Source organism: Coturnix japonica, chromosome 5 (assembly GCF_054131305.1).
Source record: "Coturnix japonica strain WE chromosome 5, WE-NBRP24, whole genome shotgun sequence".
Classification (NCBI taxonomy): Eukaryota; Metazoa; Chordata; class Aves; order Galliformes; family Phasianidae; genus Coturnix; species Coturnix japonica.
The window spans coordinates 10,809,821-10,836,657 of record NC_140667.1 but is presented as its reverse complement, the minus strand read 5'-3'; the positions used below and the strand labels follow the sequence as shown (position 1 = coordinate 10,836,657).

The following is a 26,837-nucleotide window of genomic DNA, read 5'->3' as shown; positions in this document are numbered from 1 at the left end:
ATAAAAATAAAGATAAATGCAGATAGCACAGGCACTTTGCAGCCTGGTACTGGTAGCTAGATGCTATTTCCTTGCAATTCAGATGGCATAGATTGAGACTGAACTAACAGCAAAGGTCATTAGGATTGAAGGTACCATGTTGTGGTCACTAGAAACAAAATCCATCATTCACAATAGAACCTTAATTAAAAAACAAACAAATATGTTTTGAACATTGGGAAGTGACATCTGATAACATTTTCTCTAAAGAATGGGTGTGGGGATTGGGTATTTTTAGCTGCAGCTAAAAATATGGTTTTTTATGACCGTCTCTCAGTAAACTTCTATAACAATTGCTTGAAAGCATTTGTAGTTGGAGAAGCTTTTTCAGCCAAAATGTGTTGCTGAGGGGAGGGGAAGAGGGAGTGGCAGCCTGTTTTCTGCTGGATTTGCTTCTGATGGTGGATTTCAGTGTCAAATTGAATATGAATTTAGAACTGGGTGTATCTTGCGAGGGCCTTTTCCAAGGCACAAGGGTGTCTGCAGCAGTTGTAAGATTGCTTTCACCTGCTTCTGAAAGGCAATTGGAAATGCAATTTGTGAGATCTCGGCCTCTCAGAAAACTGAGTTTGGATAAGAAGTGTAAAAGGAACTGCACATGGAAACAGACAGAAATGCTGCTGTTTAAGAATCCTGTAGAAGCTCGGCATTAGGAAGGGCAACCTAAGTTTGAGGTCTGTGTGGAGTGGTTTGATCTGTTGCTCACTATGTGGAGAGATTTGGGACTTTCCCACAAATGTTGTCATCACTGAGATGCTATAGATAGGCAGATGAACTCCCGCGTAAAACACAAAGGTCATCTTCATCCATCCACAAGCTGCTGGGCTGCTCCTCTCCTGGTGTCTGAGTCCTGGACCTCAAAGTGGCTGTGGAAAATCTCAAGAAGCGGTGACATGAGGAGAAGGAGCTGCACAAGCACTCTCAGTTTGGGTTGCTGATGCTATCTGGCTGTTGATAATTGCTAGCGGAAACAGTTGGGCTGTCGTAAGGAAACCGCTGGTGTTCTGAGCCATTCGGTGCATCTCTGTACTCGTTCTGATGATTTTGAGTGAGGAGGGCAGTCAAGCCACAGGTAAATAATAAGCACTCGTCTGTACTTGCTGTGAATACAAAGTATGGTTGGTAAGAGATGTCCAAGCCATGTGATGCCTTGTGATGATGTTTCTCTTCCCTGGTCCCACATGTGGAGCTGAGCTGACTTAGCTCAGTGTCCTCTAGAATCTAAAAAACCCAAAGCATCTGAGGTCATTTAGCGCAGCTTTAGGCAGTTCCTTGTAATGTGTGCTTGAAGTTGCAACTTGCATCTAAAAACTCTTGCCTTTGGGAGAGCAAGAAGTAGGAGCCTTCATTTTGATATTCCTAAATGGTAGCATAGTGCTCTTTCGTGGCTGCTGTAAAAGACCAGTGTCTGCAGCAGTATGGGTTTGGGGGTGATAAGGGGTCTGCAGGAAGGATGTGCAGTGTGCAGTGAGAGCAGAGAGTGCCTGAGTGGCAGAATGTTGTCTGGAAATGGGGTGCAGTTCAGCTCCCAAATCACCCACGACTGCTCCTAGTGGGGAGCGAGAGCTGTGAGGCTGCTGTTCTGCCAAAGTCCCTTCCAAAAGGAGGAGGGGAGAAACAGTCTGGAAAAGCAAATGTTTTGTGATAATGTTGAGCAACAGTAGGTGCTTTTGTTTTCCATCAATGTAAGGAAGTGGGAGAAACGCGTCATTGCTTTAGTGCATTGCAGGCATCAGGGCTGCAAGCGATTGAGCTGTAAAAGAGATTGAGATTCTCTTGCTGTAGGGGACCACAAAGCGGGATTGAGCAGTGAGATGTGAGCAGTGAGAAGGAAGAGAAATGCAGAGAACCTGAGCTGAAGAAGTGTGGTTGCTGGAGACACAGACACTTCCTGAAGCTTCTTTGCAGGCCAGTGATAGGAAAGCTGTCCTGTGTCATATGGACGTTGCACAAGTGCTGTGGCTTTTGTTGCGCTGCTAAATGATATGTTTCTACCAAGTATTTGTGTTGCTGTGCTGGCACAGGTGCGTGCATATATAATATTTCACTTGGGTGATGGAATTATTTCTTCTGGCACCCCTAGGTGGGGTTTGGGATGCTTCAGCTCCTGAACTGAGTTGGGGAGCTCTGTGACCAGGGGGCCAGATGGGGAATCTGGGTCCTGTAGTGTGAGGGGTGAGTGAGGTCATAGCTCTCATGTGCTAAATGCATGCAGTGATACAGAGTAGTCTGGCAACTGATGAACTTTGCTAGTGATGTTGTAGAACTGAGATTTTGGGAAGTTTGTGCATGAAATGGTGGTAAGAAATCTGGCTTATCCACAGCATCTTTGGATAGTTGAGGAGTTTTTAGCTTTGTCTGCTTCTGACAAGTAATTGTGTTGTCAAGATGCTGGAACCAGGCAGGTGAACTCCTCTTGTCCTGTTCTCAGCTGGGATTTCAGTGACTGTGTCTTAAGAGCTGTGCTCATCTCAGCAGAGGCCCCTCTGCTAAATTAAGTGGTGATGTGGAGCAAACAGGCTCCGATTGCTCTCTAAAAAAGCTCTTCCTACTCGTGACTTGATGTTCGGTAAAAAATAAAGTGCGAAAAAAAAAACCACAACCAACTCCCATGCAATCTTTATTCTATTTAAAGTCTTATTTCAGCATCTGCAGTCGAACTCAAGCGTGGATCTTACTTTTTTGTTGGCCCCACTCTTTTCTTTAGGAAAACTGAAAGCAGTTTATTTATGCCTTTCCTTGTCAGAATACCTTCCACTGTTCTCAGGTGCTTATTTCTTGACAAGTTCCCTTTTCAGAGCCTTTTTGCACAATGCAGCCCATCTGTTTCCAGAGCTGCAGACCACAAAGTTGTCCACCCCTACAACTTTCCCATTCATCTTTACATGTCAACAGAGCATTCTACAAACACTCCTCAGCTGTTCATGGAGGCTCTTATCCAGTCAGAGCTGATCTGGGGCAGCCAGGAAGGGCTGATGCTGAGCTTGTGGGGTGGTGACCCACCTGGAAGAAAACTGGGAAACATGGCAATGGAACCGGGTGAACAAGCTTCCCAGAGCTCTGCCTGTGGGTACTGCCCATGGGCTGTTCTCAGCCCCCCTCTTCCTGGGCTTATGGCCAGGCCATGAGCTCATGGGGAGGGCTCTTTCCCCAGAAACTGAGACAAATTACTGCCTCGTCTCAATGCTGGCATCGTCACAGGAGGTTTCAAAACTAGAACATGCTGGGCTGGCAAACCTGAACTACTAGTTCCTGATGGTTTGGGATGGCCTGTTATGTCAGTGGTTTATGTTGTTCCATGGTAGTGTATGCCACAGACTGATAGAGGAGTACAGAATATGGAATAGCGAAGGTGGCTGTCGAGGTGTTAAGAACCTAAGGTTTTTTTGTGTGTTTCTGCTGCATTGAACTACTATTGCAGTAACATCACTGATTTCCAGCTGTTGGCACACTTTTCCAGCCGCATGGCTGTCTTTTTTGGCATATAGGCTCCATGGATCCATTTTAAGTGTCAGACACGCACTTTATGTCAACCGTGGTGAAGTGGTAACAGCCAAATGCCTTGTGAATTATAAGTATTTTGGAGCCCTGACCAAACTACACAGATGTTGATTTCAACAGCTTAAACACACACACCAAAACCTGGTTTTGTTTTTACACTGACTGCTTAGTCGGTGCTGTTTCGTAAGTTGGAGGCTGTGGTGAGTACTTTGTGTGCCTGAAGTCTTCCCCTCCACTTGGATTTATAAACATGTTTTCCATAAAGGGAAGAAGGGAGGCTTCTTGTGTGAGTGATTTCCTCAAAGGGAAAACAACCATTACATTTTCTTGTTTATATATAACGGTGCTTTTGCACAAAATAGCCAAAATTCCTGTGAGCGTTCAGTTTGGGTCATTTTAGGAGTTATCAACAAACAAAAAAGAAGGGAAAGGTTGCGTTGTATTAAAGCAGTCTTGTTTTAATTACTCCTTGGAAGCGTTGCGTGTCCTAATGTTGTACTGCAGAGCTGCGAGGGATCATGGAGCTCAGGAAGACATCTCTTTCCATCAGACACTTCTTGTTTCTCTGAACTTCGCTATTTCTTGATGTGATCACGTGGGGTTTTAGTTGAAGGGAAGAAGTTAACAGCAGTTGTGCTTCAGGGTCCGGAGATGCTGTCTGAAGGTAGAGGGAGCCCAGGGAGCTGCCAGCAATTAATGTGGTCAGGGAGTGTCCCTGCTGGGGCTGCCAAGGGTGAATGGGTTTGGCTGCTGTGTCACCCAACAAACCCATTGCAGTGGCTGAAGGAGTGAGAGTGGTGCAGGGAGGAACCTCTTTCAAATACATGTTTTCCTGGGAGCATGGGCATTGGTCTAGTCTGGGTTGCTTGTCCTAAACGTGGGATGTGACCAGAGGCGAGACCCACGCAGTACGTGTCATTTCATTTTAACTCAATTTAGATGCCTGCAGCTTAGGGTTATAATAGCCTCACAGGCTATTTTCAGTAAGTTTTCTGTGGACAAGCTGTATCTCATCGCTAGTAGATTTTTAGCTTCCTACCTCTTATTTTCATTGGCTGTCCCAGTGCCTTTATATCATAGGACATGTGTTGTTTCCTTATTTGCACTTTACAAGGATGTGGTCCCACTGTGCCAAGGAGAGCACAGGCTGCTGGCAGCTCAGCATCCTGCCTGTTGCATGCTGAAGTGGAGAGCAATCATTGCTGTATCTTCCTGTGCTTTAGCTGAAGAAATGTAAACTGCTCCTCATTCTGAAACCGCCAGAAGTCTGCTCCTAAGCTCTGTGTTTATGCAGTTTCTTTCCAAGCTTATGCCTTGCCCAAAGAGGGGGATTTTTCTTCTGGATTTTTGGCCTTTATTTATAGACACTGGAATGGAAGATGGAGGAGAAAATAAGTTTTCAATTCCCACAACAGCACGTGGACTTTTGCATTCTCTTAACTACCCTCTCTCTCTTTCTTTTTTTAATAAGGTCAAGTAGAAATCATTTAAATAGCAAAGCTTCTAAAAAAAGAGAGAAAAATGCATTGCATCTTCCTTTTTAATTTATTTATTTATTTTTAATTCCTTGTAAGATCTAAGAATAGCAGCTGCTGAGGCACAGTACGCAGAACCAACAGCCCTGTGAGGGGTTCAGCACGCGTCTGGAGCTGCGGTTTGGCATTGCAGCAGTTGAACTTTGCATAAGGGCTGGGGCTGGCCTGGTGTAGTGTGGGAGCAGAGGAATTGGGCCTCACTCCTCTCCCTGCTGCTCCTCCTGTGTATGTGTCAGTGTATCACAGTGCAGGTTGATAGCCTTCATGCCATCTTTTTTTTTTTTGTAGCTGCTTAAAATGGGAGAGAAATACCAGTTTTTGAGGCTGTCATAATGACAGTTACACCGTGGGGCTCTGTTCTCTCAATTGCAACCAACCCCTTGGTCAGCTTGGGAGTCATATCTCCCAGCATGTTGCTAGCAGCACAAGATCCCACCTTGTTCCCAGTGAGCTTCCTTCCTTGCATGTCATGATCATGGGTAGAGCAGCCTGCAGAACATCAATTTCACCTTGACCCCCATTGCCCACAAATGCTCAGTGTGGGATGGAGAGCTCACCAGCTCCTTGTTTCCTTTGCAGTGAGCCGTCAGCAGGAACCAGCCCTTTTCCAGACAGCTGTGCAACAGGGCTGCCCAGGGCTGAGCCGTGGTGAGTGCACGACCAGGAATCATCGCAGCCTGAGACGGAGGGTTTACTGCTGGTTAGATGCTCAAAAGGAAGAGCACAACTCTGGCTGAACTGATGCATCTCGGCACCTGATACAGGCGCAGGTAAGGGTGTGGTGCCTTGCATCTCCACGTTCCCTTTGCTTAATGTGCCAATCGAATCACCCCAAGTCAATTATTTGATGCCTGTGGCAGTAAATTGTTCAGACCTGTGCTGGGCTGTCAATTATACAGTTATCCTGTGTGTTCTATGGTCATTCTGAATGTTCTGTTTCTGGGCTGCTTGGGAGATCACTCTACTTGTATCATGTGGCCTGCACTGGAGACCTACTCAGCTGTCACCAGTGCCCCTGCTAAAGGAGGGGAATGTGTTCTTGTGGAGGTGTCTGTAATGTTATGATGCATGCAGATATGATGCAGATAGAGTGAGACTGGAACCCATCTGAGTTGTCTGTGACACACCTGTGAGTCATGGAAAGTGATGTATGGGCAGTCGTTTGCAGAGACCCTCAGTTGAGTCAGTCACCTCCTTAAGGTTCAGCTGACTTCATGACTATTTAGGAAAAGCAAAATAATAACGTGCCTGTACGCTCTTGGATTTGTCGTAGTCAAGGAAGTAAACATGCAAACAGGATCTCCTGTATCTGTGTTCTTCCTGCCCGGTAGTAATTTTGTTCCTGAAGCCATTATTGACTTTGTGAGCACAGTTCTGATTCCCTTTTCTGCAGCATGGCTGCAACCGAGTGTACGCTTTGCCTGATGAGAGATTAACAGCAAGCAGGGAGGGCACAGGTCTGTCTGTGTGCTTCAGTGAAACCTTCTGAGGCATTCTGAGGGGTTCTGCAGCCCACTGCATACTGAGCTGCTGTGCTGCTGGGGCTGTGCATTGCAGGGTACTGCTCTGAGCACTATCCTGGGTCAAGCAGCCAGAGGTCGGCTCTTTGCACCGTGTTCCTGCAGGAAGAGAGCGGGCTTGTAGCGTGGGCAGCCTGAGGTTTGACGTGAGTTGATTTGTTAAAATGTGCTTTTAAAATAGAATGCAGAACAGGAACAGAGATCTTCTAAGTTTCCATGGTGGTGGGCGCACTTGTCAGCTATGTACCTTTTTGACTGTGTCCCACGGTAGTTTCAGTTTGATACAGGCCAGCATGTTGTGCTGCACGCCAAGATGTTGGGTGCTTTGTTTTTTTGTTTGGCACATTCATGACTCCAAAACATCTTAAACTCAGTTCTTTGGGTAACAGTTACTAGTGATTGCCCTTCACCCAAGCAGTGATTAGAAACCCCATTGCCATGGGTACAGTGTAAGAGATGAGGCAGGCAAGCAGGTTTCTGAGCTGTGCCTTGGGGGGCAGTGTGCGGAGGAGAGCTGCAGGTGGCCCAGGCAGCTCCGCCTGGGGAAGGAACAGCATTGACTCAAGGGGAAATTGGTTGCAGGGAGGCTGTGAGTGTTCAGCAGTGCCTAGACAGGGAGGCTTAGCAGCAGGGTTCAGCTCGCTCAGGAAATCACTGCTTAAAGCAGTGGGCTGAGAAGAAAATGCTGTTTTTTCTCAAGCTCAGCCTGTGAGCAAGAGGGTGCATCAGCACAACATCACTGCAGCTTCTCCCTCCAGAGGCTGGGAATTGCCTTCTGCCACAGACTCCACAGAAAACTGCTTTGCAAGGTGTCAGATCTTGTATTGAGGCTGAAGTGAATTTCTTGTGGGGCATCTCAAGTCATAGAATGTCATAGAATATCCCGAGTTTAAGGGGATCCCTGAGGAATTATCAAGTCCAAAACATGCTGATGTGCAACTCCTTGCGGTCCTCTATGAAGCTCTGCATCACCATTGGCCAGGTCTTCAGTGCATCCTCAGACATCTTGGGGAGGATTATAACAGTAATTCTGACTTTGAAATAGCAATGTTTGCGAAGTCATGGAGTGGGGATGCAGACACCTGGCTGCAGACAATACCTGAAATGCATGGCAAGCTGGCAAAGGGAAGGTTGTTATCATCTAGGCTCTCCTAGGTGAGATATTTTGTGAAGAGCTTGGGTTTGCTGGTGGCTAGGCAGTGTTCAGTGTGGGTAGGCAGTACAGTACAGAGAAGCAAGGTCAGTACAGGCGTGTTCCAGGTAAGAGGTACAGAACCGCCTGCTTTGCAACCAGTTTGAGGCTTCTGGCTGCAGGGAGCCTTTTGCAGAGGCTGAAGCCAAAACACGTGTGGTCTTGCTGCTTTCTTCTGCTATGTAAGCCTTCTTTTCTTACCAAATAGTTCTTCCTCTGGTTATTCTATTACGGTGTGTGGTAGAGGTGGTCAGAATAATTTCCACTTCATAAGCGTCTTAAAAAGTTGTGCATTAAATTTTACATACAGTCTGTTCTTCCCTCCAGCCTGCAGAAACTTCATATTTTCAGCAGCACTTTAAGTATCTCGTTTGAATTCTCATAACAACCCAAAAGTGACGTAAGAAGGAGGTGGGGCAGGACAGCAAATTTCCTTTGATTCAAATTTCTCAGAAGGGGAGCATGGGAAGCAGTGATCCCATTTACCTCTAGTGGCTCTAATGGCTGATCTGCATAGGTCCTGAAATTAATGAGAACCATGCAAGTGAATGAAAAAGGACATTGCTGTTATCAAATGGATCTGTGAAGTGAAAATGGGGGAGGTAGTGCTTTTCTTCCTGCACTGCAGCCTTCAGAGGGTCAGGATTTGCTGTGTGTTGTGTTCATCTGCACCCAGCACTGGGCAGGACCAGCACGACCCACTCCTGCTCAGCACACATGGACAGTCAGTGTGCTGGCCACGTGGTTCATTTAGTAATTTCTACCAGGATTCTGTCCAGTTAAGGGTCCCATGTGTTCCTTTCAAGCCGGACAATAAATCTCTGGACTGTATTATTAAAGTCATTTAGCTTTCAGATGCTCTGGGTAAATCACTGGATGATTCATCTGTGGCAGTGGGGGGAATAGTTTAAGGCTGTGATGGTCCTTAATAGCTTTTTCCTAACCCTGCTGAGTCTTCTTACAGCGGGCAGAATAGGCAGAAATCTCCTTCAGGCAGACAAAAAGCAATCTAACAAGCTGTTCTAAGAGGCTTTGTACTCCTAAGTGTGTACAGACTTTGTTTTTCCAAAGGTTAAGCCATCAGGGAACTGCTGCTAGTCCCAGCTCCCTCCCTGCCCCTCAGAGTGCACTCTCCACCTGAGACCTGTTGGCTGGCAAAGCCACAGCCCTGTGAATGATAACACTGCACGATAACACTGTACGACTTCCAGCGCTTATCCTGTCTGGAGCTGGTGGACTTCAGAATTCATCAGTGCTGCTGGTTTGCTCTTCTCAGTTTTGAAAGCTTTCTGTCTTCTGTACAGCATGTGACTGTGCAAAGGCAGAGCATCTCCCACTCCAGCTGCTGTGTAGACAGAGATCCTGCTTGCTCCAATTCAGTTGTTTCCCAGTATAGAGTGAGGAGCTGGCAGCTGAGCTGTGTGCATATGAGCTCCATGCAGATTTTGTATGGAGACTTCTCAATCTCAGCTTCATTTTATCTTTCAGATAAGGCTGGCAGCTAAAGTTCTCAGCAAAGCTTTTCCTTATTAGCTCTTTCCTAAAATATTTCCTATGCTGTGTACAGGCTTACTTATTTCTTTTTCTAATTTTTTTTTCCCTCTGCCTTACAGCTTCTGACATGAAGAAAGATATAGACACTTTAATAACCCAGGAAAAAGCGGAGATCATTGCCAAGTATGAGAAGGTACCAGCCTTGTATTTCTCCCTGGTGCACTAGCTAAGGCAGGGGATATTTGATCAATGGGTCAAGCAAGGATGCTTTGAAGGACTGCTGCAGCAGCTGAGCTCTTTCTGCCTGCTTCTGCCTGCCCATCCTCTCTCACAGTCTAGGATCCCATATATGCTCTATATAGTCATGAGGGCCTTGGATTTCCAATGCATCCGTGTCCTTACTGAAGCCAGGATGGCTCACACCCAACAGTACTGCCTGCTGTGATGTACAGCCCTTCCCAGCCCATAGCAGTGGTACCTCAGATAAGCTGGATGGTTTCAACCTGTAAACTTTTCCATTGATTATGTTGCATTTTTAATCTTTAGAGTAGGTTTTGGTCTGTTGTGCTGTTGCTCTGTGCTTTTTAGCATGCGGGCACTGGGGTATTTCCGTTCCTGATGTGGCTCATTGATCTTCCTTCTGCTTTCAGGGCAGGCAGGAGGGAGCCACAATTGACCCGTGGGAAGATGCTGATTTCACACTGTACAAAGTTACTGACCGCTTTGGGTTTCTGCAGTAAGTCCTGATCTTCTTTTCCACCCTCACCACATACACCCTGCTGTCCCCATGGCTAACTTGTCACCCCTTACTTTTCTAGTGAGCAGGAGCTGCCAACCCGCACCGCCTTGGAGGAGAAGGTGAGAGCTGTTACTTTGCCAACATGGGTACTGGGTTCTTGTAACCTCATCTGGGGTGGAGTGATCCGTGTTTTTAGTGATTTGAGGCTGGCTGAACCTGGAAGGATTTCTTTTTTTGTCAAGGAATGATCCCTTTGGAAATGCTTTTTGCATGTTAAGCCTGTATCTCTCCTTGTTTATTCAATGCTTTTTTAATGACTGAGTATTGAAATTGCCAGCTCTTGCAAACACCTCTGGGTTATTCTTGTCTCCTGTGAGAGGTGTTTGTATGCAGCTGAGTGTAAAGTTTGGCTGTCAGAAATTTAAACTGAAAGAGAAGGAAGTCTTATTCTTTCAGAAATTGTACTCTATGGCTTTTTTCTTAAATTTGTCCTGTCTTTTTCCCCCTCCCACCAGCAAAAGCAGCAGGAAATTGAGCGTGTGGACAAGTGGCTGAAGATGCTGAAGAAATGGGGCAAATACAGAAACAGTGACAAGGTAAAGTGGAAAGAAAGAGCACGTGCAAGGAGGGATTCTCTGATGACTCCTTTGAGTAAGTCAGACTTTCAGAGAAGTTTAAGAGAGAAAACAGATGGAAAATATTGAATAATTCTACCTGTTAGTTAGTCTTCAGTATTTTGATGCTTTCCTTAAATTCATTGGCTTACTTGTAGAGGGGAAAATTCTGTTCTGACTCAAATATGATGAGAAATCCTAATTGCTGTCTACATGTTTGCACTGCCACCTGTGCAAGCAGGAGCACAGCAGGCATGTGTGTGCCCAGCTGAGTCCCTGCTGCACACTGCAGGTGACAGTGCAGCACCTGGGCATGGCATGGACAATGCAGTGGGTACAGCTGATGTTCCTCCTGGTTTTCTCATTGCAAGACTCCCAGGGGAGAGATATATCAGTCTAGGATGTGACCTAGATTTAGGGTTTTGCTTCTCGATTTGCCTGTGTGAAGCCCTTTGGCTGTTTGCTGAGCCTAGTGGATGGTGTTCACCCATCTGTGGAAGACACGTGTGGAAGCGTTAACCTTGTGCATTGGATTTGACATTGCAAGTAAACTGCACCAAACGCCGGTGCAAAACCAAATTAATTTTAATGGATAATATTTGTAATGAATTCCTAGGACAAACCTCTTAAAGCAAGAAAGCCTCAAACCTGATGGCAGGCTTCAGACCCTTGCTGAGCACAGAGGCGCTGTGCCTGACCTGCCTGCATTCAGAAGCCCCTTGTGTTGGCTCCCGCAGAGCTTTCTCCAGAGGATGCCAGCACAGCTGCTGGAGGCTGCAATGAGCAGCTTGCAAACAGAGCATCCCCTTTCCTGATCACTGGCAGCTTGGAGCAATTTGAAGTTCACCCAACCAGAGAACACCAGTAGGCTTCTCTTCTGTTAAATAAAATCCTATTTTTGTTATAACAAGAATGGGACTGAAGATAAGCTTGGGATGTTTTAGTCCCTCTTCTTATTTCAGCGCTGTTATAATTATTTTCTTCATCGGTGCTATTCTGTGGGTGGCAAAAATGGAGGTTCTCCTGTGGCCTTGACTTCTCTAATTAGAACTTAGCGTTAATTGTTCTGTGGCCTTGTGGATACAATACCAAATTCCAGCAGTGTTCAGGCAATCCCAGTGGGCCCTGTTGTGTTTGGAGTGTGCTGAGCATACCTTGGCTCTCCTGTGTCAGCTGAGGTGGGCCAGCAAGAAGATCAGGTGCTGGAGGAGTACAGGACAAACCAACTGCCTTGCTCCTTTGTCCAAGCTGTGGGATTCCCATGTCCAGCCCCAGGGTTGATCCCAGGAAGCACCAAGGAGTAGGATTTGTATGACCTGGCTGCTTGCAAGCCACTCACAGGTCCCTGTGTCAGGGAGTGTAAAGGAATAAATGACGCTGTTATTTATAACAGCCTGTGAACGGTCCCTCACTCCAGGACACAGAAGTGGCATTGTCCCCTGTAGGACTGGAGCCCTGGTGCTCAGCGTCATCCCCCCAGCGGCTGAGGCACAGTGCTTGGCGGCAGCCTGGGAGAGCATGAAGCTGAAGAGCACAAAGCAGCTTTGAGTCAGGCCTGGCAGCCTGCTGGCACTGCTGGCAGCAAGCTCTGTGCTGCTGCTGTTACCATCAGTGCATGTATCAGAGCTACTTTGTTGAGCTCACTGTGGAGAGGCAAGGAGCACAACCTTGAGAAGCATAGAAGAGTACCTTCACTTTGATGTGTTTTCCATCCCCATCAGTCCCTTTCATAGAGCACACCACCATCTGCATTGCTGTTTTGAAGGCAAGATACTGCACTCTTAGAGCTGTACAGCCCCATGCTTCATTGAGAGCACAGAAACTGCCTGGAGGTTGGTGTTATGAGCTGATGGCTGACACAGCTCAGGGGTGTGGAATTTAAAGGACTGCAAAGAGAGGACTTGATGTTGTCTTAAAAAGAAGGCTCTTACTGAAGACAGGAGCCTTGTCTTTGTCCTTGGTTTTGACACAGTGCAAACAAATGAGTCCATGCTAAGGGCACACAGAGCCAACGCATGCCAACTTGCAGAGAAGTGTTGTGTGGCTCAGGGTGCAGCACAGCAGGGCTGGGGGATTTGTGCTCCCTTCACTGCTGTTCTAAATCTGTGTTATTACTTATAGGATTCTAGGAAATGCCCCGATGGTGCCATGTAAGCATAAGCACAGCAGTTCAAGGGAAAAATGCTACACTGCGTGCTTCTTGATAGCAGGCTGATTTCTTCATTGTAGCTTTGGAATAACTGGATTTCAACCAGAAGCATCAGTCTTGTGGGTCTGAGGGCTGGCGAGAGGATGTGATCTGTGAGCAGCATCCTCACTGCTTGTTGCATTAGGACTTTGGACTGGGATGTCTTTGGCTGGGGATGTCAGGTTCTTAGCAAAGCCCATCTTTGCACACAGGCGTGGCCTTGTCAGGTTCTTAGCAAAGCCCATCTTTGCACACAGGCGTGGCCTTGTCTCTGTTAAAGGTCACTGAAGTGCTGGGTTCTTAATCTGATGTGTGCCGACAAAACGGTTTAGGATGAATCAGGGCTCTGTGTTGACTGGCACAGACCCCCAGCAGGGAGCAATCTGCTCCTGCTTGGGATAACCCGCGGACCTTTGTCACGTCAGGGTTGGGCTGAGTAAGGCTTCTCCCTGCTGTATTGCTGCCAGGAAAGGAAGGGGTTGCACTGTTGTAGCAAATGGTCTCTGCCACAGCCACCACATTGTGGTCCTCATGATGTGCCACCAGGGCAGTAGAGATCACCGCAGACACTGGAGTCCATGGTGAAAGCCATGGAGCCATCACTTCAGCTCCCAGCACCTCTGCTTATGAAGTGGGATGGGGTTTGCTCTCCCTGCCCTCTTTGTCCGTGTCAGTCTCTTTTCACAGCAGCAAGCACTGAGCAGTTTATTAGAGCCAAAAGATGGTGACTTGGGAGGGTTCTTCATTTTCACTCAGAGCAGCAGCTGTTGTCATCTGTGCTCCCCTTCCCACATAATTGCTGCTGTTAATGATAACTTCCCTGTTTTCCTTCGAGTTTCACGACAAAGGAAAATTGCTCATTTTCCCTCTCCATGATTCACAGCACTGAGGTTTTATCACTTGCACTTCTGGAAGTGGTGGGAGGAGGAAAGCCTTTGGATAAATAGCAAAGAGGCATTTTAGTTCGTTTCCATCTCAGCATGTTTTCTAACTCCCTTGTTTCTGCTGCACTCTTGTGCGGAGAAAATCATTAGAGACATTTACTATATATGCCACACTTGTTAAAGTATAACAATAACAGCTCTGAGAATTCAAAACAGAATAATTTTCTTCCCACAAAGCTGAGCTTCGTGCTCTACCTTGGTGACTATCAGCCACCCTTTCCTAATACTCTGGAAATAAACAAATCGTGGGATGATTGTTAATGGATACATGCTCCATTTTCTTCTTCCTGTTTCAGCTTGTGCTTCACGAAGTTCTGAGGCTCTCGTGGGCTCCTTGTTGCCCAGAAAGATGATGGATGTGCTGTCCTTGGAGACATCCAGGGTCAGGCTGAATGGGGCTCTGAGCACAGTCTAGTGTAGATATCCCTGTACATTGCAGGGGAATTGGTCTCACAAAGGGCTTCTGTAGGGTGTGGTGGTCCAGACTGTGTGTAGGACCTTCACAGTAAGTGAGGCTGCCCGGAGCAGTGAGCAGCAGATCTGGGGCAGGGCCTGTGCTAAAAACTCAGGTGAGAAGAGAGGAAGCTGATGGTGTGGGATGTGTCAGGAAGGAGAGGTGACAGCAGCAGATGTTCTGCTTAGAGCCAGGGATGCAAAGGCGACATTGCAGGTCCACGACGAGAAAACCTCCTGCTGATACTGTGTGGTTTGACGCTTCCCCTTGAGATACAGCTCTTCTCTTGCACCGTGCTTATGGAAAGAGAAGAGGGATTTGAGGGGAGGTCAGATAAGTTTAAGCCAGACAGCGTGCGTGGATTGTGGTCAGTGGGGCATGGAGCTGCTGCTCTGCCTTGTCCTATAGGGTCCTTCAGTCCCTTTAGGGGACCGAGGGGATCCCCACATCCTAACATAAACCCCCTGCAGCTGGAGCCTGGGCCTGTGCAGCCCTGGGGTCCTCAGGAACCCAGAGGAATGCTGCAGTTGGTTCTGTAGTGCAGCTGTAAGACGTTTCAAGGGGGTGGGATGAGTGCAAGCATGGAAAATATTCAGGCGTAAGGCACTTTTTTTTTCTTTTCTTTTTAAGTTCTTTTAATGGGTTGGAACAAAAAGCTCTTTTTTCTGTTTCCCATTGAAATTTAATGGTCTGTTCAGAGAGAGAGGGCCTTATGACAAGAAAAAGGAAAGGCATCTGTGAAAGGCATAAAGCGAACACATGGAGTTAGAAGGGGGAACACTCACACGTTTGTTTGATCCCTGTCATTGCTTGAGGGATACATGTGGGCTGTTACCTTCTCTAACCAAGAGCCCTTGATGTAGCCTGCCACTTGCCTTGCTGCGTCTGTCTGCCTTCAGGTATTGTTGTGGACGCATCTCTGTGACTGTGAAAAGAGATAAGGGGTCCACTAGCTGAGGGCTGCTGTTGTGCCATGTGAGCACAGCCGTGCTGTGGTACACTAACAGTGCATGCCTTTTCTTTCTGGCAGATGTGTCGGCGTGTGTACAAAGGAATTCCGCTCCAGGTACGAGGCCAAGTCTGGTCTCTCTTGCTGGATGTTGAGAAGATGAAGAAGGAGAATGAAGGAAAATATGAGGTATGGGACCAGCACAGGAGCAAGTGGGGAGGGAGGTGCCTTGGCTGCTATGGTGGGCCAGGGTGGACATAGGACCCACTGAGGACATGGGAATCTGCATCTGTCGTGGGCAGGGGGAGGTGGGAGATCCCCATGGGGAAGCTTTTGGGAATGGGTAGAGTGCAGCATGCTCTGATAGCTGGGCTAAATCCCTGCAGTGACCTGCGAAGAACTCCGAGGCTTAAAGTTAGCAAGGGCTGAGAAAGGAGGATAAACTCCTTATCCATGTGTTTGTCAGGTTGGGGTCTGCTGGCCAGCTGCTTCCCCAGTGTGCTGCTCCCATGTGTGTTGTGCAGGCAGCTGGCAAAGGAGCTGTTGGTGTTACTGCATCTTTGGAAATGAGAGCAGGCAGAAAGCTCAATGAAGGTGCTGGCTTTGGTTCCCCGAGCTGCCGGTCCGTGCAGTAGCGCAGAGCACTTGGAGCCAGTAGCCACTAGGTGTAGGTGCTCCAGACCTCTCTGTAGACTTCAAAATGTTACTCATTGCATTGTGAAGTATGCAGCAAGGTCAGAAGCCTTAAACCAGCCTACCAAGGGTTGCCAGTCAAGAAAGCCAGTTACAGTGGGGTGAGGACAGGTCTAGAAAGCCTTTTGATTAGTTTTTAACTTAGATATGCAGCTGGAAGTTGTTGGCAAGCATTGAAATGACTTGGATTGAAGCAGCTGGTGTATTCCTTTTATCTTCAGTCATTATTATAGCAGTACTATCTTGAAAGTTTCTATTAAAGATCAATTTCCATTCTTTCTTCTGCAGACAGGAGCAAGGTCCTACTTGCATTGCTTCCAACCAGAGCTCTTCATCCTGCAGTCTTTTCTGTGGATTCCTTGGTATCAAATAAGCAATTTCTGTGGCGTACATTGAACAGAAATTCAAGCAATGGTGCTTGCTGTATTTCTTCTGTTTTTCACATCAAACCTTAAGGCTGCTTTATGCTGCCTGGCTTCTTTTCCTACCTCATTTCACAAATAGCTTGCATTAGCATAGCTCAAACCAAGCAGGCTCCTTTGCAACAGGGGTGGCACACACTTTCCTAGCAAACCTCAGATTGCCCGTAAGAGCCTGGACACGTTTCTTATAATGGTGACCAGAGCCATGGGTGGGCACTGGGGTGTTGCAGAGGCAGTTGCCTTTTGGAGGCAGAAATTAAAGTTCCACTTCCTGGAGGTGCAGGCGCTTCTAAAATCCCTGCCTATTACACAGGATGAGGCTAATTCTTATTACAGCCAGTGAAGCATGGGTGTTAATAGTGAAGTGCTGCTGTGATGGAGTCACATGAGGGGGCTCGGGGAACATGGGCTGGGATCACAGCAATAAGCAGGGATAATGAAGCTGCCTATAATAATGTAGTTTCTTATCACACTGGTGCTGTGCAGGCAGGGAAACAGTCCAAACAAATGAAAGTCACAAGGAGTTTATCTGCACTTCAGAGGAGAGTCTGCAATAAGAGGGAGCTTCAGGGTTAATAGGCTTTGCTGTACTCAACCCCCCTAAAAGCTCATCTTAATCCTCCTCCTCTTTGGTGCCACCTGCCGCTAGCAATTAGTTCTCTTGTTAATTAGCACTAGAGGCACATCCTGGCAGAGGAGTTTTGCTTTCAGAAGGGACTGAGTCAATCTCAGCCCTTTGACCTGCAGAGTCTGGCCCCACGGCTGCTACTTGTTGTTGGGGCAAACTGTGGCACAAACACATCCCGTGTGCCTTAAGGATGACCCATTTGGAGAAGTCAGAAGATGCCAAAGTGCAGTTATTTACAGGCTTTGAGAGAGATGTCTGTACTCTTCTGGTAGGGAAGAGGGCATTGCTCAAATACCTCCTGAGCACTGACAGGCATAGGGCGTCACCACCTCACTAGGAAGTCTGTCGCAGTGTTTGACCACCCTTATGGTAAAGTTTCCTGATGTCTGTCTGTTCCCTGTTGAGCTTTGGAGTGCACTCTTGGTTCAGGTGGGCTTAGCTTTCAATTTCATTTGCTCTTGTTTTTTTTGTGTGGTTTTTTTTTTGTTTTTTGCAGCGGACTTCTGTCCTTTCTGTGTAACACTGCCTGAAATGATTAACTAGCATAGAGCAATGTGAGGATTCTCAGTTTTGAGCTTAGATTCTGGTCTGGACTTAGCCAGTTCCTTAAACTTTGCACCAATCCAAGCAGTATCCTAGAATCACTTTTCTAGGATTTCTGAAATTTAACATGATTCTGCATGGGAAGTAAAGATCACTTCCCGGAGGAACCAAGGTCTGAATACTTGAGACTTCATTATGACTGAGCTTCTTAAGAGCTCAGTGCCGTTGGTGTACATACATCTCTTTGTTTGCTATGGGTGTGCATCGTTCCTCAAGCACCAACAGAAGTCTTGAAGCTTTGTTACAGCCCAGAGAGAGTGCCAGGCCGGGTGCCGTGAAGAAGCCTGTGTTGTGGATGTAGGGGCAAGCAGGAGGCTGCACAATGGGATGAACCAGAGCTGTGCTGCCTCTGTGCTTGCAAGGGGTTTGGGGGCTGGTAAGGTGTGCTGGCCCATGTCCCACTGTGCAGGCACACACGTGCTGCTGAGCTACAGCTGTTCTGCCTTGGTGGGAGGGCGAGCTTGTGCTAGGTTTGGTCGCAGTTCCTCATTCCTTCACCTCCAGGTCACTGCTCACTGCTGGGGTCACTCCTCAGTGGCTCTGCATCTCACAGGCTGCCACTTCTACTGCGGGGAGACGGCTGCATATCAAGAGGTACAGGCTTAGATGATATCTGACCCCTTCCTCTTGTCTGCCTCTCTCCCTTCCAGCAAATGAAACAGCAAGCAAAGAGCTGGTCCTCGGAAATCAAGCAGATAGATCTGGATGTTAACCGCACCTTCCGAAACCACATCATGTTTCGGGATCGCTATGGTGTGAAGTGAGTACCACTTGAAGGGCACGTGAAGCCTGCTAATGGAAAGGTGACATTGTTTGTATGGGTGGCACATTCTGATGTCCTTTTTTTTTCCTCAGGCAGCAGGCACTGTTCCACGTCCTGTCGGCATACTCAGTTTACAACACTGTAAGTAGTAAGCCAGTCCAGCTACAGTGAAAGCCCTGTCCTGATACATGTATGTAAATCCAGCAGGTGTGTGTATCTCAGGCATAGTCATGCCAGCTGAAGTTGTGATGCTGATGTGCAAGGACTGCTGTGATGCTTGGGTGGAATAGGCCTAAATTGGCTGCCAAGTGCACTGCCTCCATTGCAGGGGGCACAGGTGACTTGCTCACTGACCTATCTCACAGCTCTGACATCCTTAAAATCTTGGGTAAACCTTCCGAAGGTGCAATTCAGCAGGTAGCACGAATTCAAAGGGCTTTTTAAAGGCCTGGCTCAGAGCTGGGCTCTTGTTTTAGTCTAGGAAAAAGAGGGAGGATGGTTTGTGTGCTGGTTTTAACCATCGTGTGGAGGTGCCTGGTGATCTTAAAGCCTTGCAGGTGGGATGGTGTAGACCATATGGCAGACTCTGTAGGCATATGGGAACTGTAAACTAGAGAATAAACAGTAAATACCTAGAAATTGGGACAGAACTTAGAGGAGGATGGGAGATACAGGCAAGCTGGGCTTCTCCTGACATCAGTGGGGCCCGGGATTCATGTGCTTCCATCTCCAGGTCTTCCCCATGTGCCCCTTTTCACCAGTAGCAAGTCGTGAGAGTCTGATAGGGTTAAAGAGAGAGACACAGACAGCATGCAGCACATGTGTCCCTTGGCTCTTGCAGGAGGTGAGCTACTGCCAGGGGATGAGTCAGATCGCAGCCATCCTGCTGATGTACTTGAACGAAGAAGATGCATTTTGGGCACTGGCACAGCTGCTGACCAACCAGAAGCACGCGATGCACGGTAAGGATGGTTGGGATATGGGCAGCAGCTCTTGCTGTGGGGCTTGCTGAGAGGAGGCTGTAGGCTTCTGTGTAATTTGGCCTGGAGGGACTTGTTTCTCCTTAGGTACTTGCTTAAAGTGAACATGGCTTAATTACATGGCAGTATAAAATGAGCGTGGAGCTGAGCTCTGCTCCAGGCAGACAGGCTCAAGAGAAGGATGTAGTTTATCAGCACCAGCCTCTAATGCTCTATAGTTAACACAGTTATATGGGTGATATCTCCCCTCCAAAGTGCCTTGCCCCTGGCAGTCAATTAACTCAAGCTTACGAGTTTTTAAGAAGTCTAACAGAAGTACATCCAAGAGCACTGCACAACACTGGTTTTAATATACCATGAGCTACGTGCCCTTAAGTTTCTATGAAGATGCAGTTCCACTGAATGGGATGTGTTATTTCAGTTCAACCACACTAACGTTCCTTTTATCTTGTGGTTAGCAGTCGTTTGCACAGAGGGCAATTTCAGAAGCAAACTGCCAGCCCTGATGGTCTGACAACTGTGGATGGCTCTGTGAAGAAGGCTATACCCAGCCTGATCTTGCTTTTATGCTCTCTGTTGAAGCAGTGCTTCATCTATGACTCTATGGTTTTGGGTTGTAAAGCAGGCAGAAGCTTGTTATAGGCTTGCCAAGTGCATCTCCTTTCAGATAGCAGGCTTGTACTGTACCCATGCTGGCACATATGCACAGGGAATGAATGTCTACAGCATGGGGCTGCCCCATGACCAGTCCCCCCAGCTCCTATAATTTTTTCCCCTTGTCTTTTCTCACTTAGGTTTCTTTATTCCTGGGTTCCCAAAGCTGCAGAGATTTCAAGCTCACCATGAGCAGATTTTAAGCAAACTCTTTCCGAAGCTGAAGAAGCACATGGTATCTCTTTGTTATCAATCCTCCCACACAAAGTCACATTTAATGCCAAAGCAAGGAGCGTAATGCTCTGCCACATGTATGCACAACTGAACATAATTCTAACCCTATGCTTTAGCCACATGAGGGCAAACATTTAAGCTGTTTTCCATGTATCTTGCTGAGGGGAATGGCTACCATTTGCTTGCTGATTATCATTGGTGCAGGGACTGCTAAAATCTGAAGGCTGCACAGGTCAAGCAGCTGGCATGACATTCAGAGGCTGGAGGGGTGTCTGCAGGGCATGTCAACTGTGGTCGAAGGCTGTGGAGATGGTTTTGTAGCACCTGTTCCCTTTTTCCCCCCCTTGCATTTGCTTTAGACATTCAGTATTCATTGGTCAGGCTGCTGAGAGCTTCTGGTTCTCCCAGGGGCTTGGTGGCACAGCTCCAGGAACAGCTGTCCTCTGAGACAGCTCCTGTTCCTTGCTGCCAGAGGGCCAGCCCCAAACTTGCCAGTGGAAGAGAGTCAGAACGTGTTTTCACTTAATTATACCCAATGGGGGGGAAAATGAGCGGCAGGTGGGTGGCATAAACTCAAATAACTCTGCCTAGGTAGAGGGTTTGGGAAGTGGAATTAATGGGGGGGGGAGCAAAGAGCTATGAGCACTACTGGCTGTGCCCTGCAGGTGTGGGTTTGCTTATGGGATGCTTGGAGTTCCTCATTTCTCTGTGCTCCAAGAGGCCAGGATGGGAATCGCTATGGAAACTCCCATGTTAATCTCTATGGAGTACGTGGGTTTGGTTCCTGGGAGCTTTCTGTAAATCCCTGGAGTAGAGATTAACATAGGAAAGCTCTTAGGAATCGTTCCCTGAAGTTGTGGTGTGGCTGGAGCCTGACAGGCTGTAGATAAGCCCCACAGATTGCTCGAGCTGAAACGTGTGTCTGTGCTTACTGTCTCATTCTAGGACAAGGAGCAGATGACGACAGGGATTTACACCACCAAGTGGTTCCTGCAGTGCTTCATCGACCGGGTGAGCACCCCATGGGCTGTGTTCTGCTCTGCCACCCGTGCATGCCAAATCTGAGTTTTCTGCTCACTAATTGTGGAAGAAATAACATAAAGTTAAAATTCATGTAGTTATATATAAGGTGGAATATTATGCATACACTCACAAGGCAGAAAATTCAACCAGGGAGAAGCTAAGAAGCTAACTGCATGTCATTCATGGAGGGTGACAAGCATCCTCCGACAGCCACATGCATGGGGAGAACTGCTCCTCCTCCCTGCTCTGCTGCAGCCGTGTGAGGGTAATTAACCTCACTTGGGCTCTGGAAGCATATATGGGGAAGAGCTCGAGGCACAAACCTGAACAAATTACGCTACAGCAGTTGCACATAAATGAGTAGGCTGTGCACTGGAGACATGAAAGCATGAGATAATTACCTTGATGTGTCCAGGGCTGGGCCAAGCCAAGATTGCCTTATTTTTTGGGCAGCCTTGTGCTTGCACACGTGAATAACAGATCGAGACCGATTGATGTTTAGCACATCTGTGTCCACAGTCTTGATTTTCTGCTTTCCTGCCTCCTGTAAAACAGAGGCTGGCCTCTTGGGAGTGAGCTCAGATGTGTGCATGCAGAGCCTTGTTGTCACTACAAGCTGTACAAAATGCAGAATCCCCTTAGCAACAGCTGTACAAGAGCTGCTGAGATCAGTTGCACCGAACTCTGGAGTGCAGATGTAGCATCTTAAAACCAAACTTTAATGTCGCAGTAAGATCAGTATGAATTTCATTAGTGGTGATGTGCCGTAAATCTTGGCTGACATCCCTGGGAGATGCTCTCATATTGAATACCAGTTCATTCCTGTTGGTCAGAATGGGTCCAGGTGTTGATCAGAACCTTTTGCTGAGGTTGAAAGTAGGTCCGACAAAGCTATCAGGTTTGTTAGCTTTAAGCCAGAGATTACACTATAAGTTTTTGTATTACGGATGCCTCCGTGTAGGGTGTGTTTCAGTACAAGGGGACACAGTCAATTTGCTGACCTCTATGCTGTCAGCCTGTAGCATCACTACCTTGGTGCTAACAGGATGCTTTTGTTTATGTTGGGAACAGACGCCTTTCACCCTCACCTTGCGGCTGTGGGACATCTACATCCTGGAAGGAGAGCGGGTCCTGACAGCTATGGCTTACACCATTCTCAAGCTGCACAAAAGTAAGTGTTTGGTGTGGTGGGTAGGCAGTGAGCACAGCACGAGCTGCCACGTAGCCACTAACCAAGGGATACGGTACTGGGGTTGGGTTAGCCCAAGCCTGTGCTGCCATCCAAAGGCAGTGATTTGCTTCTGGGTGGAACAGCTTCTGCACAGCCGCCGCCTCCAGAAAGTTTTAATTCTGATGGCAGGCAGCAGTTTCAGCCTGGCTTTGAAATTTATTTGTGCACCGAGGAGTATGAGGAGTGTGTGGTGTGGGGCATGTCGATGCCCCATCCAGTCTCTGCCTGCATCCAGTTCCTGCTTGCAGGCTTGGGTGGAGGCGGCCATTGGGCTGTCTCATGGAGCTTTTTCTCCTCCTAGAGGTATTGAGGAGAACTTGCAGAAATGGCCCTTAGCTTGTGCACTGTCCTTCATAGGCCCTCACCCCATCATCATCCGCCAACCCCTACTGCTGAGCTGCTGCCTGGAGGAAGTGAGGGGGGAAGCGTGGCTGGCATAGGCAGCCCCAAGTCCTCAGCATTAAAAGTGCATCAGAACACCTGGCTCAATGGATTTCACTCTTCACCTTAACAAAACCAGAGCAATGCACCCAGTACTTGTTCACTTTCCAAAGCACAGCTGTGGGGTCAGGCCCATCCCCTGCTCTCACCCTGCTGTGTTCTCTGCCCTTCCCTAGAGCGCTTGCTGAAGATGACGCTGGAAGATCTGCGGGAATTTCTGCAGGAGAAAATTGCTGCGTCGCTGCAGTATGAGGATGATGCTGTCATAGACCAGCTGCAGGTGTCCATGAACGAGCTGCGCAAGATGAAGTTTGACCTTCCTCCACCTGGTGGGTAGAGCACCGGCAGTTCCCGTGTCCCTCACCCCACGTTCCCCTGTTCCTCTTTGATTATTTATATATTTTTAATATATTTTCTTAATTTCTTGTTTTTGATTTTTCACTTGTTGATGTCATCGCTACCCCTGCTTACTCTCTGGTGCAGCCAAGCCTGATGAGTTCCCTCGCAGACCCCTGGGCCTGGAGCTCTCCCTCAACCCTCTGGCCATGAAGGCCAACGCAGCAGCCAATGGTCAGAATGGGCTGCTGGGTGAGCACCCCTCAGACAGGGGCACCGCACAGCCCCCCAGCCACCAAGGAACGGCCGTCAGGACTCCCGATGTGCCAGGCAGCCAGGCCCATGAAGCAGCTGACAGCCATCCGCATCCCCCCCAGAGCGAGGGGCAGCCGACAGAGGATGTGGCACAGCAGCAGTCTCCAAAGCCAAGTGAGATACAGGCCTCCCCTGCCAGCCTGGAGGATGCTGTGGGGAGTGGGGAGTCCACCCTGCACGCTGGACCTGGGGTTGAGCATGAGGAGCATCGTGAGCCACACCACAAGCCACCCAGCCCCACACCCTCCCCGTGTGGCTCTGTGGGCTCCTTCCACCCTGCATCGAACACTCCTGTGGACATACGAGCTGGAGAGGCCCAGCCGCTTGAGTGGCCTCCCAGCACAGACCACACACCGGATCCTAGTGCTTGTGGGCCACCTGAGGAACAACAAACATCCTCCCTGCATGGGGAGGAGGCCACAGCACTGCACAGGGACATCCCTGAGGACACAGGTGAGACGCAACATGGAGTGATGCTGCTGAACGGAATGGACTCAAAGGTCTCACTGCCCAAGTCGGCATCTGCGGGTGAGCTCGGTGGCCTGCAGCAGGGCACAGAGATGGCACTTGAACGAGGGTTTGCTGCCCTGGGCTCACTTGCCCCAGGCAGGCCGTCGGGCAGCAGTACGCCTATCCTGTCAGAGAGTGTGGCACTGGCCAGGGGGAACAGCCTCCACGCCGTGGTGAAAACCACCACCCGCCTGCACGTGGCCCATGTGACTGAGCAGGACTTGGCAAACAGAAGGCAGGTGGCACAGCCCTGGCCGGAGGCTGCCCATCCCCTGCCTGACACCTCCCTGCTGCCTCCTGCCACGTCGGACATGGGGGTGGTCCAGCAAAGCACCCAGAAACCGCTGAATGCACTGAAAGCACCGCGCCCCCCCCTGAGCCCCAAACCAAAACTTCCCCCACAGGTTTCTAAATCTCTGTCGGAGAACAGCTTCATCCCAGGCTCTCTTCCCCCTGCACGGCTGCCCAAGTCAGTGACGTTTTAGTGGGGTGTGGGACTGAGCAGGGATTGGAGCTGGGGGCCAGTGTGGCATCAGCCCCACGATGCCCTCCATAGGGTTGTGCCTGCCTGCGGTGTTCCATGGAGCTGCGCTTTGGTACGAGAGCCAGGGCTGCGGAGCCTGGAGCCACCAGCAGCCTCCGCTTTGGTTTGCATCCATGGTTTCCTTTCTGTGGACAAAAGTGCTTGCATTTGGGTTTGTTTGGGGAGAGCAGCAGAGCTGGTTAATGTGTGTGCTTCACTGCCTGCCCCATGGCAACATGGAGCCTCAGGGCTCAGGATGGGTGTTGAGATGGACACAAGGCAGTGGAGTCCAAAATACTTAGCAAGAGTTCCTTCCTCTGTAGCAATAGGCCTTTATTTCTTTTTCCAGGCCTGCAGGAAGCAGCAGCCCTTTAGATGAGGCTGGGGTGTGCCAGCAGGCAGGCACCACTGCCCAGCAGTCTATGCAAGCCCCTTTCTCCTGGTGGTCCCTTTCTGTGTTCCTGGCTGCATTCCCAGAGGGGAGGTATTAGCAGCTGGTGGTGGTGAGCTCTGGCTGTCACCCCAGCAGAGAACCCTCCATGTTCTTCAGGTGATGAGGATGGTGGTAGAGCCTGGGTGTTGCAGCACACGGCAGCTCCTGGCTAAGGGATTTCAGTAAGGAGGAGAAATGGCTGCAGTAGGAAATGAGTTCAAGGCCAGATGTGTGGCATGTGGCACTGCTTTGTGGCAGAGGGGATGGGGATGTCACCTTTTGGACAGTGGGTGGGACCGCAGCCCATCCCTCCAATGGCAGATTCCTCCAATGGCCAAAGCTCGTCTAAAATGTAATGGGAGACTTTTGAAACCTGGTTTTCAATTCTCAGGCTGCTGCACCATAGCAAAGCCTACCTAGAGACTAGGAGAAAACATCCACTCAGTCCCTTTGGGTATTTACCAGGTTGTGTATGTGAACGTTTAGCAGTACAGCCATGGAAGGAAAGTGCTGCTTCTTCTGCAGCCCTGCGCTGCTCCAGAGCCTGTTCCCTGTCCATCTCTGCAGTGCAGGGCTGACCCCACGGCTGCTCTGCCAGGGGCATGTGGTGCTGTTGGTGAAGCACTTAGAAGTGCCATATGGGTGCTCAGTAGTTGTGTTTTAAAACACCATGGGTTGTTGTTGAGGCGAAAGTGCCTCGGTTGGTTGAATTGGTGTGTTCATCAGACACCGTGCAGTGGTGAAAGCTGTTAGTGTGCTACGATCCCTGGGCAGTGTATCAGGACAGGCAGCAGTTGCCTTCCATAGCAGCCATACCCTGCTTGGAAGGGGGCTTGAAGCACCGCAGGGGCTGCTGAGAGCCAGCAGCGTGCACTGCTCTGGGTGCTGCCTCCCTTCCAGCTGCTCTCCCTCCAGTGCGTGTCCCAGGGCCATCCTCACCCGCTCCATCCCATAGCAAACCCAGTGCGACCGTGAGCAAACTCAGGAAGGAGCTCCCAGCTCCTGGCCCTGCCAAGCTGCCCAGTTGTGGGCTGTGCAGTCCCCTGGCCCAGTGCATGGTGCAGTTGTAGTGTGGGCAGCAGCAGAGCTGTAGGGCCCAGCTCCAGGGACAGGCCTTGCTCTCTGTCCTCACACCACAGCTCTACAGGGCCCAATGCTGGAGGCCATGGCTCGGCCGTGCACTTTGACAGCCCTGCTACCATTGGCTTTTGTTTTTAATTGCTATTCTTGTTTACAGCGTGGAACGCTTCCTCCATGACTCTTTCTAATGTGTTATAATTATTACTTAAAAAATATATATATCTGTCTGTGGTCATTTGGTTGTTTTTTTTTTGTTGTTGTTGTTGTTTTTGTAAGGAAGTTTGGTGGAAAAAAAAAGTTACTGGTTCCTTTTAGCTGTGATCCGAACAGGCTGTGCATAGTGTTCAGTGCTGTTTGACATGGTGGTAGTGGTGAAAGGTTAGTGTAAAGCTGCTCCCCCCTGCCTTCAAGCTTCCCTGTGGCAGCAGTGCTAGAGGCAGGAGGAAGCACCAGGCTACTCTTAGGTGAACGTGCAGATGGAAAATCACTTCAGTTCTGGGGCTGGGCCCACTGCTTCCCTGACGTGTGCAGAAGCGTGAGCTTCTGTGTGTGCTAATGGTGGAGATGTTTGGCTGAAGCAGCAGCAGTCCTGGTTGGGACTGAGCTGCCTCCCAGCTGATCCTGGCCCTGTGCCTCCTACGTGAGGCAGCAGCCAGGGTGCTGAGTGGGGCCCAGCAGCAGGACAGGAACCTGCTCCTCTCTGCCTCCCTGTGCTCACAGCCCAGCACAGCCCTTCTGCAGTGCTCTGCACTGGTTCTGTTGCAGTGGGGATCCCAGGGCTGACACTGATTTCCCTGCT

The 26,837-nt window shown here is 48.9% G+C and overlaps 1 protein-coding gene across 7 annotated transcripts in view; it reads left to right on the top strand.

Annotated features, from left to right (window-relative positions):
• LOC107314488 (USP6 N-terminal-like protein) overlaps nt 1-26,273 on the top strand; it is a 56,035-nt gene extending 29,762 nt beyond the window's left edge. For all 7 annotated transcript variants that reach the window (XM_085548352.1, XM_015863720.2, XM_085548351.1 and 4 more), the window contains 14 exons: nt 5,655-5,845; nt 9,401-9,474; nt 9,932-10,017; nt 10,100-10,139; nt 10,536-10,616; nt 15,251-15,358; nt 18,166-18,275; nt 18,371-18,419; nt 19,120-19,240; nt 20,053-20,147; nt 21,092-21,157; nt 22,241-22,340; nt 23,018-23,170; nt 23,325-26,273. In XM_085548352.1, coding sequence (XP_085404478.1) covers nt 9,409-9,474; nt 9,932-10,017; nt 10,100-10,139; nt 10,536-10,616; nt 15,251-15,358; nt 18,166-18,275; nt 18,371-18,419; nt 19,120-19,240; nt 20,053-20,147; nt 21,092-21,157; nt 22,241-22,340; nt 23,018-23,170; nt 23,325-24,487 — 2,238 coding nt within the window. In that variant the 5' untranslated portion in view covers nt 5,655-5,845; nt 9,401-9,408 and the 3' untranslated portion in view covers nt 24,488-26,273. The remainder of the gene's footprint in view (nt 1-5,654; nt 5,846-9,400; nt 9,475-9,931; nt 10,018-10,099; nt 10,140-10,535; nt 10,617-15,250; nt 15,359-18,165; nt 18,276-18,370; nt 18,420-19,119; nt 19,241-20,052; nt 20,148-21,091; nt 21,158-22,240; nt 22,341-23,017; nt 23,171-23,324) is intronic.
• The last annotated feature ends 564 nt before the right edge of the window (nt 26,274-26,837 follow it).